At 44.1% G+C, this 13,128-nt stretch overlaps 1 protein-coding gene across 1 annotated transcript in view; it reads right to left on the reverse strand.

Moving 5' to 3' along the window:
- Positions 1 to 7,365: 7,365 nt before the first annotated feature.
- ABCD2 (ATP binding cassette subfamily D member 2) overlaps positions 7,366 to 13,128 on the reverse strand; it is a 45,280-nt gene continuing 39,517 nt past the window's right edge. The window contains exon 10 of the mRNA XM_027731993.2: positions 7,366 to 11,690. Coding sequence (XP_027587794.1) covers positions 11,480 to 11,690 — 211 coding nt within the window. The 3' untranslated portion in view covers positions 7,366 to 11,479. The remainder of the gene's footprint in view (positions 11,691 to 13,128) is intronic.

Below are 13,128 nucleotides of genomic sequence, written 5' to 3' on the forward strand. Positions count from 1 at the left end.
AAGCAGCATTTAGATTTTCTTGGGCCCATACAGTGCTGGCTAACATCCTGTGGTCCAGGGGTTGAAGGGAGCCTGACTATAATGATTTGCTAAAGGTGGGCAGCCACTCCCCTGGCTATGGGCAGGCTCTTCTGGAGTGGGAATGAAGGCTCTCTGCAGTGGTAAGGGTGGTTTTCCAGCTGCTCTGCATTACCCTTTCAGATGGTGAGGGATGGGTCCCTGGCTGGCAGTCTCATCCCACTGCTCTAACTGCAGAGCAGCTCCTTCGTGTCATTCTTGGTTGACTTCATGGCAGCCCTTGCACAATCCCTGGAACTACTGCCAGGCATCTCTGTTTTGTGAACACCCCCAGAACTCTTATGTACTCAGCTTGAAACAGACTTCAAAGATGCACTGCTTCTAGTCTTCAAAAGAAAGTTGCTACTGCCCCCAGAGGGGAAGTATTCCCTGGCTTCCCTCCTCCCTGGCTTTCCCTTTCCTCCACCAAACTGTGTGCTTTTCTCTCTTCTGAAATGCAGCTGCCCTTTCAGCCTCCAGCCTTTAACCTCACAGCATGAGTTAGGACTAATGTATTCCTCCTTCCCCACTCGTTTCCACCACGTCAGGGGCCTCTGGCAGAGAGGCAGGGTGCATTGGCAAGGTATCTTTGCCCAGAAGCCCTGCAGGACACTGGTATTGCTGCTGACTTCTGCCCCACTCGTTCACTGGGGCCAGGAGGACACGGTGTTTGGGGAAGCCAGGCTGACAGCTCTGTTTGCAGTACAGAATGAACGCTTAAGCTGGAACAGATGGGAGAACTAAGCTGTTTTCTCAACCTTTTTTATTACAAATCTCCTAACAGTTGGATTTCCCCCCGCCCTGGGAATTCCAGTTCCATGCAGGTAAGTAAAGGAGAAAAACACACAGATTTTTTTTTTTCAATAGAATAAAAAAAAAGCAACCTATTTCTAGCTTCAGAGAATAAAGCCTGAAAATATGAACCACAGACAAAGCCAAATGCAAAGTGGTGCCATGGGTGTATGTGCTGGGTGGGTACTGCCAGTGCTGTGTGGCAGCTCCCTGTCCTGGGGACTTTCACCAGCACCTCCTCTTGAGAAAGCCAGCCCAGGGTGTAAACAGTTATGCTGAAAACTCAGTGAATAAACAGAAGCACAAACACAAGAGGAAAAAAACCTAAAAATACATGACACCCCCTTTATTTTCACCATGGAAGGAGAGAGTTGGGAGCATGTCCCTCTCCCTGCTGTCTTCAAATTCTGTGTCTGTCTACAGACAGCGTCAGTGATCTCTGCTGTCGAAACCTGTCTGAAAGTAAACTCTGAGAGTCTCAGATCTGCTCTCTCTGCAAGTCTTTCTGGGCTAACCTCTTCAAAGTGCAGGAGGGACACACCATCTGCAGGCAGGATCAGAGGAAGAGTGAATGAGATTTAATTAAGATGATTTTGCCCTCCAGTCAGGTTGTTTAAAAATTTACTTTAGTTCTCCTATCCCTTCCATTAAACTCGCAAGCTAGAGGAAGCAATACACCCTGAAATATTGATTCTGTCTCTCAGATGGCAGTGACCTACATTTGTGGCTGCTCAGCCCATAAGCTGATGCCCAGGACTGTTGCTGTCCCACCACTCTGCATGCTGGAGGAATGATTAAGGTGCTGGTTTGGATTAGAGGCAGAGTTTGACATTAATCCTTTAATTTCTTTTAAATGCACCATGATTCATTATCTCAGGCAGGATCCCATATCAGGTGCATTAAAAAAGCTTTGTGAAAGGCAAGCTGAGGTTGTTTGATCAAAGCTATGCCCTAGGCAACATGAGAGCACTTCCCAGCCTACTACAGCTGGTTTCTGTAAAGGCAGACAGCACCAGTTCGAGTGCTTGGACTGACTGGAAGAAAGCTTAGATGTGTTTAATTTTTTTTCTCCAATATTTTTTTGCCCCTCAGCTTATCAGTCATGTCAGTCCTAAACAACAAGGAATAAAACGGCCAAATTCAATTCATCTTTGATTTGCACCTGCAAAGCTTACATCATCTTCACTGAAGGCTTCCTAAGTGTGGCAGATGAGTATTCAGCTAGGAAAACATCAGCCTGGCAGAGACGAAGTCATGAAACTCTTGGGAAACGCTGCAGTTGCTGAGCCCTGCCCATAGCAGTGCTTCTCAGAATGCAGCATGCAAACGATGGGCAAAAGAATTTGGGAAGGAATTAAATATTCCACGGTGTACTGCATAGTCAGTCACTCCCAAGGACAGCTGAGAACCTTAAAATCATATTCATATAAAACAGACTTAGGTGCCTTCATACTGTTAAGGGTCATCAGTGTAGTCACTATTTTATGTGTTATACTCAAAAGTAATGATGATTTCTCAGCCAGTAAATAGCAAAAGGAGTTGCACATGTTATCAGAGGAACTTACTCACTATCAATAATCTTTACAGGAAATTACTGTGAAGGGAGCAAGCCTGGCTCAGGAGCAAACTTTGGCAATGCTACGCTGATAGGAGACTGCAAACTCAGCAGTAATGTGGGTTCTTCCAAGTTCCTCTCTAGTAATCTAATCAGCATCATTAATTCAGGAAACCTTTCAAGAACAGCTCAGGATGCCTGGGGACTCTAAGCTTCATGGTTCAAACATTTGTCTTGTTTAGTTTCCCTTACATGCCCTCTGTTTCACCAGCAACAAGTTAGGCTCTGCTGCTCAACATGGTGTTCAAGTCAGCATTGTGTTTCTTTCCTACTAGAAGCCCATGAGACTGGAGTTCCAGCAGCACTTTCAAACAGGATTCCCGAGGCTTAGTATTACACGTGGGACAGGAAATTTGAGCCTGTAAGCCTGCACACAAAAGCTTCTGTATTTGTGTCTGAATCTGGTGCTCAGCCAACTGCAGGAGAAACTGATTGAGGTAAATGAAGCAAGACATCAGTGATGAAGAGCTCTCCCAGGTCTGGAGTATTCCTGAATGCTTATGGGAGTGGATTTCTAGTGAAACTCTCACCCCCTAAGCTCTCCATGGCAGGCGACAGAGCTCTGTTCTCACACGAGCCATTGTGGGTGAGGACTCATCTTCAAGGGCAACAAAGCAAATAGTTTCTGCTCACACACACCTCATTCTTCAGGAGAGCATGCAGCCATGCCTCTTCTGCCTCCACCCACAAGAAATCCAAAAAAACTTGAAAAGGTTGTGACAGTCAGATAGGATTAAAGCAAAAACCCGTATAGATTGTGGCCAGTCTAAGATCTGTCTGGCAGCTGGGTGCAGACAGCAGAGGACTTCTGCCCATGCTCTGGGCTGACACGGCAGGAGCCTGCTCTGATCCAGAGGCAGCTCAGCACTGCATTTCATGCATCATGTTTTGCCTGGCACTGGGTAATGCAGGACAGCTCCTGTGAGAAGAAGTAAGTGCCTTTCAGGGTGGGCAATGCTAATTAAATGTGCCTTCATGAGTGCCAGGGCAGGGCAGCTCAGGTCTGTCTGTACTTGCTTCCTACAAATGCAGGAAAAGAGCTGGAGAGACTCATCCTTCATGGCTCCACGTCTTCAGTCCTTTCCTCCCAAGCTCACAGTAGCTTTTCTGTGCAGCAGAGCTCAGCAGGCTGGCTGTGTTGTCCATGAAAGCACAGGGTGTGCAGTCCTGTTGACTCCAACAGCACTGAAGTTCCCACTTTCCTGCTGGCCAGGAGGGACTGGTTTGGCACTGCTTAAAACAAGTCATAGATGCCATCAAACAATGCCCTGTGCCAAACAGGCACTTTCTGCTGTAGTACTCCAGCGCCCATCAGAAGTAAAACCTGTCCTGGCTTCATTAGTCTGAATTTTTCTACTTCCAGCTTCTGTATCTCATTTATGCCTCTTGCAGCAGCATAAGGCTCTGAATTAGCGAAGTAAACACACATCTTCTTGCACAGCTTTAAACAAACTGAACCAAAAAGCTTGGAACGTGGCCTTACACTCACGGCAGGCTAGGCAGGTATTTGGTGATACAACTCTACACCATGTCCTATGTAAGAACATGCTTCAGCACATCTGATCTGGTTTGTCTTTAAGGTGCTGCTGAGAACTCCTGACTCCCTTGGAATCTTTGACAGGCAGTAGGAGTTAAAGTCAAGAGAGTGAGAAGATTGTTTTTGAGGAAATAATTCTTGGTTGGAGGGGAGGAGTTTGGAATGGTTGGAGCCCATGCCAATGCAATAACCTCAGGTTTCCCAGAGGCACTCAGAGGGGCAGAGAAGCAGGCAACTTGGTGGTGTCCCACAGGGAGATGAGGGCCCAGCCTGCAGTGGCACAGCTCTGTCCTTGCCCAGTGTCAGAGCAGGGCGAGTGGGTCACAGGAAATCGACAAAACCAGATCAGATTGAGTAAGGGAACATCCAGCAGGCTCATTATTTAGAAAGAGATATTTTTTAATATCTTTAAAACTAATGTTGCCACTGGAGTTTTTTTCCTGGTTGTTAATTAAACCCTCTGTCAGACAGAAGCCCATCACTTGAAAGAGGAATTGAACCTTCCTTCAGAAGTCCCTGGAAAGGAAGTGCAGTTGTTCTTCCAGACCGGATTACCTTGCCTCTACTTTCATCTTGGCATGAAATAAATACATCAATCACTTTTTTTCACCCATAATAATGCAAGCAAGAGTCCAATAAACAGAGTCCTCATCCTCTGATGCTCAGCAATGAGCCATATGGCACATACATAATGGAAAATGAGCAAGTAGTTGAATTCTCTGTAACATGATTACGGTATAAAAGACTGCAACAGCACCTCCTTGTATGCTCATTTTGCACTTTGAAGAAAATGGGGATTTTCAGAATTTTGCTTCTGTGACTGCCATTTCATACTGGCTATAAAGGGATTTTGGTTGAATAGCAGAGCTCAGACAAGGAATGTTATTATTTAAGAATGGATTATACTTATGTGTTACCTAGAAAAACTCCAAAGAACATTATGAAAGGCCTCTGATTAAAATTGTGGGCTAGGATTAAGCGTATTATTTGTTTTTCACAAGTATGAGCTGAGTAACTTTTAAACCACACTAGCTTTGCAGGTATAAAGTGATGCTGGGAAGTGTTCACTCAGTGCAAGAATGTCTTATTATTGTGAGCAGACATTTAAGCAGAGCCCAGCTTTACCACTACCAGTTGTTGCACCTTAGTACCTTGGATTAGTACTCTGTCAGCTACTACTTTAGTCGTGCAGATATTATTTCTTAAGACTTTTCCTAAAAGTGTTTGCAGACTATCTATAAAAAAACCCGGACGTATTTGACAGCATCCACCACCCCACTCCCCCTCTTCCACCACTTGCCATCAAAGGCACCAGCATGTGGATGGGAAGGAAGACCCAGCGCAACCCATCTAATAAAGATAGAGATCTCCAAACACACCAGCACAGGAAACACCAACTGATAGAGAAATACCTCATAAACTTGATGTATTTATAGCACAGGGTGGCTGTAATTGAGGAGAAGAACATTTTAACTGAGAACAAGAATACTGGAATTATTGAATGCAATTTTTTTGGTTGCTTTAAATATTAAATAGGTTGAGTTTCCTTCAATATCTTGCTTATCATTTAAGGCAAGAATAATTTCTAATTCCCAAAGACCCAAATCTTTATGAAAAGCATTATGAATCTGATCTATTTGAAATTCAGCACTAAAACCCAACAAATATGAACTCTTTCAAAGACATTTCAACCGAAATAACTTTTTGACAATTTTTAATGCTAAAATTGATCAATAAATGAACATTTTTCTTTTGTTGTTTGTGTTATCCTACAAATGCTGTGTCAGAGACAGCTTGTCTCCGTATGTTTGACAACAAGAGAAGTAATGTGCTATTGCACAATTACATTATGTCCAAGACATGTTTCATTATTCTCTTATTCCAACATCTGGCTTCTCCCATGGGCTCTCTTGGACTGTTTTTTCCCAGACTTCATCCCAGCCTAGTTTCTCACTGGGGGCTCAGCCCCAGGACCCAACTGGCTTCTCAGCCCTGCATCAGCCACCCTCACAATCACTTTCTCCCTTTCTTAATTACCTGTTTAAAATCAGATTGTTTAGACACATAAAACTTGCATTGAGTGGGTGAAGCATGTTTGAAATGTCACTGTTATCCTCTCATAGATGGTCTCACTTTCATGAGGTTAAAGACACTAATTTAAAAAATACAAAGCAGGTGCTGCAGAGTGAACTACAATCAGAAATAAGCCATAGAGACACATGTAAGATGTTCTTCCAGATATTCCCCACTTACTAGAAAATTTCACGTGTGGGAAGTCTTTGAACATTTTTGCTCTGAATATTTCCTAAGTCCTTTTTGCTCCCATAATACGAGTCCTGCTGTTCCCTCTCTTCTCAGAATACTTAACCCTTGAGCACACAGGGACTATGGCTCAGGACTATGGCACTTAAAACACATGGCACCAGTCCTCTGATGGCCTGATCAGAAAGCAGGAATGCTCTACAAGGAGTGGACACCAAAACATTTCTTGTCAAAAAAAGAGAAACTCAAGTGCAACCTGAGCTTTCAGCTCACCTCCCCCACTACAAGAAAGCCTGTCTCCTCTTGGTCTAATGTATGTGCCCCAGCGTGGTCTACAGCCCACCCACAGACCCTCAAAAGTGAATTTCTGATGGCTCGTGCCCTGGACATTGCTCTCTGCCAGTCTCTGAGTGGGTGCAGTAGCTGGAAGGGAGGCACAGGGGACTGGCCTTCAGTTACCCTTAAGAATCTAGTTCTCAAGTGACCAGCATCACCATTGGCTCCCCAGCTGCATAATCCAGGTCCTGTGCCACCATGCAGTACCTCACCAACACCTGCCACACAGCTGGGAAGGGGCCAGACACCAGCCAGCTCTGTCAAAGCAGCTAAGGAGTCAACCGATGTCCTCATGCTCCCCAAGAAAAAACCCTCTCCTTTGCTAGGCCATCGTGGTCACTTGCTTGTTAATATTTGTGACATTGGTGCTTTATGCATAACTGTATCTTACAAAGACCACAACAACAACCCTTGGGACCGATGCTGCTGAGGACACCTGAAGTCGCACTACTGACACGGTCCTCTGGCTCACTGCTGGGTGCCCAGTCCGCCCGCGAACACACCAGCAAGGGGTGGCAGCTCTTGTCACCTTCCTGTCACAAATCAGGTACACACTGAAGTGGATGGGCATGAGACATGAGAAACCTCCATAGCAGCCTTTGACACCAGCCTGATCTAGGAACACCTGTTTTAACTTGAAAACACACAACATCCACCCCAAGCTTTCCTGCTCCATCACAGAAACCAGGGATGGGAAAGGACTTCCAGAGCACATGCAGGCAGGTCCTGACTGCTTTGTGAGTGACTCATAAGGAACACTGCAAACTCAAAGTAAACGCAACGTGTTTTATTTGAGGTTGGAATAAATTACAACTGTAAAGCATATTTTATTGCTTTATAAATTGTCTGCTCTTAAAAGGCATTAATATCAAACATAAACAAAACAAAGACATTTGATTAGCAGTTCAGTTCTCTTAAGCTTCACGAACAGCTCAGTAAGGGGATTTCTTTATACGATTGGCCCATAAATTTGACTTTGACATGCACTGTCACCATTCAGACATATTGAGGGGACTGTAGATGTATTCATTTGCTTTAGGGGATAATTTTTTAATGCAATTTTCTTTAAAATATCCCAGTGATTACCCAGTCCTTCATTGCCTACTCAAATACAAATCCCACTGCTTTCAAAAAGTCTTTTAAAAGACACATGGGGTCTTCTGTCCTTTCAGAAGGAGGGCTTCCAAGTCCAAAGTAGGAATGACTCTGGTCCCAAAACTAAGTGAAAAACAAACTCCTCCCACTTTAAAATACTGAAATCCCATGCACAAAAAACATGTCCTCCCATTCTGAAGATTCTTCCAAAAAATTCCTGCAATACCTGAATGAACTGATGTGGAAAATTCATATTTTTATTGTACAGTTACTCCTTGCCTGAGGCTGGTATGAATTTTGCTCAGCACCTGTACTCCTCTAGGATGCAGACCCAGGCAAGTCCAGTCTGCCCTGAGCCTTGGGGGGTGAGAGGGTGCTTATGGGGGCCAGGTGTGCTCAGCACTGTGCAGCATCCTGCCCTGAATGCACAGATGCTATGACACAATGAGCGGGATCTGGCTAGCTCCAGCTAGATACAACAGGCAGAAAGAAGACCAAAAAGTCACTTCCTCGGCCTCCCAGGGAGTCACAGCTCCTGAATGACAGAAAGGGAATGAACAGTGATAAGCAGCTCTCATTCCACCACGGCATCCTGTCCCACTCTGACCCTCTTGCACTGCAAGGGTCACGTGTTCCCCGTGCCTCGGCTCCAGAACTGTCTCCCTGAGTTATTCCTGAGCAGGGAGCATGCACCTCTGCTCGGCTGGGTCCGAAGCAGTACAAAATGAGCTGGCCTATGCCCTATAAAACTCTGAAGAAACAGAAACGGACACTCCAGTCTCAATTAGCCCTTGGAACAACAGAGAAAGTTCGCAGAAAATATCTCCAGGGCAGCTTCTCTTCCTGCCACAAAACTAGCTTTAAAAATAATGAGCCACCAGTACAGAAAATCTTTCTAAAACTGGCTCAGTATCACTCAGAAAGTTCCTATTTAGAGAAGTGTTTCTTCTCATACCAGCCTCTAATGTTCTTGCCATGCCTACAAGAATGTGAATAGCTGAGCGAGAGTCTAGAATATTTTACATTACATTACTAGATGGGAATGGTTAAGTCTATCTCTGGATTCAAGAAATATATGTCAAACTTCAAAGAAAACAATATTACATTGATCCTGGTATTATTTCAGTTTTCATCAAAATTTCATCAGTAACATATATATCTTTTGTATGTTTTATGCATAATCTCATTAAAAAAAAACAGCAAAAAACTTTCTTCTACTAAACATGGTTTCCTCAGAAGATGTCTGCTTTATGCCATGAGGGATGGCCAGCTTTGATCTCTGTGAGGTGTACAGTAGATTTCAGATGCTGCATTGTCCATAATGGCTCCCAGCAAGTCAAGGGCCAGAGCAGAGCTTTGGTGGGATACCTGGAGCTGTACCAAACTGGGCCACTTCTTCATCACTTTTCAGTGTCCTACTCATTCAGGGAGTGGACAACCCTGGTTCAGCTCCTAGCCACATATTAAAGTGCTTAGTGGGGGGTGGGGGGAACAATAATGCCCCCTCCTCCACCTCAGGTCCTCCTGTGGAAAGGTGGCTGGTTTGAGCTAGCAGGATACGCAGCAGCTGGGACAAGGGCATGTGTATGGTGTGCGCCTGATGCACCACATCTTAGAGAAACATAACTCAAAAATGTGCAAACTTTTTACACTCATCAGTCATCTCATTCATGCTCACTGAGAACAGATTCTTGGCTGACTTCTTTTTTTCCTTTGCAGCTCCAAATTTTGCTTTGAAGATGAGAGGGGGGAAGCTCGCCTTCAGGGAGAGGGACAAGCAGAGACACTTGCAAATTAAAATGCCTGCACATGTCAGCCACCACAGCAGTGACCTCCAGTCTGTTCTTTAGTTTTTTTACACAACTTCTTGAACCTTAATTTTTCAGCTCTTTCAAAAGTTCCCAGGAGCATTCCTTTCTATGTCAGTGGGATGTCTCAGTGGGTGAAAATTACAGCAAAAACTAAAGAAAGGAACAAACTGCTGCCACCAGCATAAGTTACAGGGTTACATTCAAGCCACAGATTCTGGACGGAGCAGACTTATTCCACTTTCTGGTGCAAGTGCCATACCAAACATGAAGCTGAGCAGTGAGAAGGAATATGGGCTAATTATTAGTGCACTGGACTAGGATTTGGCAGATGGAATTAATTCACCTTCCCCGTTTTTGTGAAGTAATCAGAAAAAGGAAACAGTTTCTATTAACTTCAGGATGCTCAAGCATTTCCATCTCAGCAAATGCCCCTAAAATATTTCTTCTCTCTTTAGCAGTGCTTAACAGCTTATGCACTGCCTTTCTCAGACTGAGAACAACAGACATAAATCTTCTAAGGAATCACACTTCTGGGAAAAAAAGAACCAACAAATTTCAGGATTGCTACATCTCAGCTAAGACTCATTTACCCATCTGTAAAGCCTCTTACCACATCTGATCTTCACTCCCAAGCTGCCCTTCTGCCATGCACTTGCAGCCAGAGAGAGCAGGAGCTCTTAAATACATTCACATCTTTACTTCTAATTCTCCAGGTTTTGCCTCCATCAAGGCATGCAGGCCAGTACTGTCTCAGGCCATTCTATTTAAGCACCTTTTGACTGACTGGGGACCACGTTCCTACTGACGGAAAAGCAGACAGGACAATCAGTGAGTGCATTTGAAAGCAAAGCTGTTAATCAGTGCATTTGCTCATGGTGAGGGCAGTGTTCAGCCACTTCACCAAAATACGGCAGACATATTAATTAGTGGTTACAAAATGCTCTAACTTTTCACAGACCTTTATAAATGCTGAGCATTTTAGCAGGCATGACAGCCGTGCCTGAGAATTCAGTCTATTGTTAAAACTGACCTTTCTTTCTCCTACAGTCCTTCCTGTCATAAAGTGTCTCATGGAACAAACAAGTGTCTATGCTGTGATTATACCAATGGAGGAACAGAGATGGATGCTGGCTGGATCAGACACATGGATCTAAATGAATGATTTAGTCAAGCAAAAACTAAGTCACTTGATGCCAGGCCCAGTGCTCCATCCACACCACCAGAGGTTACTGAATAAGGGATATAAATAATCCCCCAAAGGAACTGATGTATCATGAAGGGCAAAGAGCCTCTGAAGCTATGTGCAGTGGTATAAAGTACAGCACAAGCACATTACATATTTAGCTCTATCCCTGCTTCTCTGTCACGGGGGCAGTGGGTTGCTCGGACAGTTGTCTTCTGATCAGCCTATTATGTTATTTCCTATAAAAATGCAGGTAAAGGTGTGTATACGATTCAGTAGTAGAACAGAAGTCTTGTTTCACATGGGCTGAATGTTTCTTATACCCAGATGAGATTTTTGCATGCATCTGCATACTCACCCAGATACTGCCTCTGCCGTGCTCCATGCCTGAGTTTCATGCCCGGTTGCTCTGCGTAGCAGGCATATCATATGCACAGTAACCTGGTACAAGAGCACATTCTGCAGGCCAAGTCTCAGGTAAAAATTCACCCACAAAACCTAAGTGTATTGGCCATTTCTTGCAGTGAATCGGGCTTTCACTAGGAATTAACATAAGCTGCAATGACTAATCTTATACTCTGTGCACTTGCTTATTTTCTTTTCACAGTTCAACCTCTTTCTTCCTTAATACTAAAATGCTAAAGTCTTACATAGCATTTAGAGCATTATTTTCTGCTGGCTGTGTTTCGCTATGCTCTAAGCCTCTATCACAATGCATGCAAAGGACAATGGCTGAATTTGTAATGCTTTTAACTAAAAAAATACTTTTAAAAACATAAAACATAAATTATTTATTCCTCTTTGTCCATTGTTTTAAGCACTGAGTCTTCTCCCAGGATTTTACACAGTTCATTCAGTCTCTGCTGCATTTTAGGAATTCCTGCAAGCTGGGATTCCAGTCTCTGTTTTTCCTCACTCAGTGATAAACGGATAGCGGTGTCCAACTGCTCGAAACGCCAGCCACCTTGTCCATCAAACTGCAGCAAGTGAGTGTGGTACTTCCTGCAGTAGAAATTAAAACATTAGTAACGGCTCAGGGAACAGATGGTCCATTTTTGCAAACAAATTTGGATGTCTGTCTCTTCTCAATGGTGCCTCTCAGGAATTTGAGAGGTGTTCAGTCCTGGATCACTGGGCAAGACCTTTTCTTCAATGACTCATCATCCCGGGACAGTCTTGCGTGAGGGATTTGGGTATTTCAAAGTCTGTCACCAGGGCCCCCCTAGGCCATCCAGTGAACTTCAGCGGTGGGTGCCCGCTGTAAGCTCTCGGCACCGCTGTGGGCTCCCAGTGGGGCAGTCACTGCCCACATGGCCGGGCTCACCAAGGCCCTCACCTGCAGTGGTGGTTCCCTCATCATCTGCTGTCTCTGGCCTAGGTGGTGGCCTCTCTCCTGGAAACACTGTCTGTGGCTACAGTTGCCTTCACTTCAACTCCATCAGATGCCTTTTTCTCCAGGGCCTTGAACAGCAGCGACAGACACGGTTTGCTTCTCCTCAGGAATGCTAGTCCCAGTTTATTTTATTTACCCCACTTCCTGAGAGATGTCTTACCTCCTTAGTGGAAAATACAGTGAGGCAGGCACAGTGCACCTGCTGCTACTGATAAAACTTGAGTTTGTTCAAATTACACTTCAGTTTGTTCCCTGCATCTTATAAGGCTGGCTAAAGGCACCTTCAGTCCTAAAACATGGTTTGATTTGCAAGGGGCCAAAATAAAAAAGTCTGTGTAGGAGTCACAGATCTTTCAGTGAGTATCAGGGTGTGTGCACTGAAAATATTCAAAGGTGTATATGTGGAGTTTGTCAAGACCTGACAAGACATTTTTCAGGAGGTACAAGACCAAGAGCAGAGAGTTCCCTCAGAGCTGCTGGTATGACTGTGTAATTTATCACTATAAATTACAGAAGATGAGATGTATCATAAAACACTGATTATAAATCCCATCCAGGGAATGTGACAGTTTAATAAACTCAATGGTTTATGATGTGGGACTCAAAAAGGATTCATCTCCAGACTTACATTGAGCACTTCCTGTATATCATTCTTTGTGACCCCATCTATCCCTCTATTTTTGCCCCACCAAAACCCAAAAAATCAAGAAGCTAAGAGCTGACTGAGATGTCCAGTGTCTGTGGTCTAGGAAAGTTTTAATAAACATTTTGATTAAAAGAGCAAATATTTCCTGGTATAATCTTGAAGAGGAGAAAATAGCATGTGAACATGCTTTTTTTTACTCTGCAGTGCAGTCCCTGTGAAAGCATACATAAGTTAAAGGTGCGCTTATTTCTAAATACTCAGCATTTCTGTTTACTTCTCCAGAACCACACAAATCACCAGATTTCTGATCATTTCAGTAATACTGTGGAGATTACAAGAGCAATCCCAAGCCTTCCTGAATAGCACTAATACTAGGAAACAAGAAATATTGGTAAGAAACT

Source organism: Pipra filicauda, unplaced genomic scaffold, assembly GCF_003945595.2.
Source record: "Pipra filicauda isolate LSUMZ 115617 unplaced genomic scaffold, ASM394559v2 scaffold167_size3244652_pilon, whole genome shotgun sequence".
In the NCBI taxonomy this organism is placed as follows: domain Eukaryota; kingdom Metazoa; phylum Chordata; class Aves; order Passeriformes; family Pipridae; genus Pipra; species Pipra filicauda.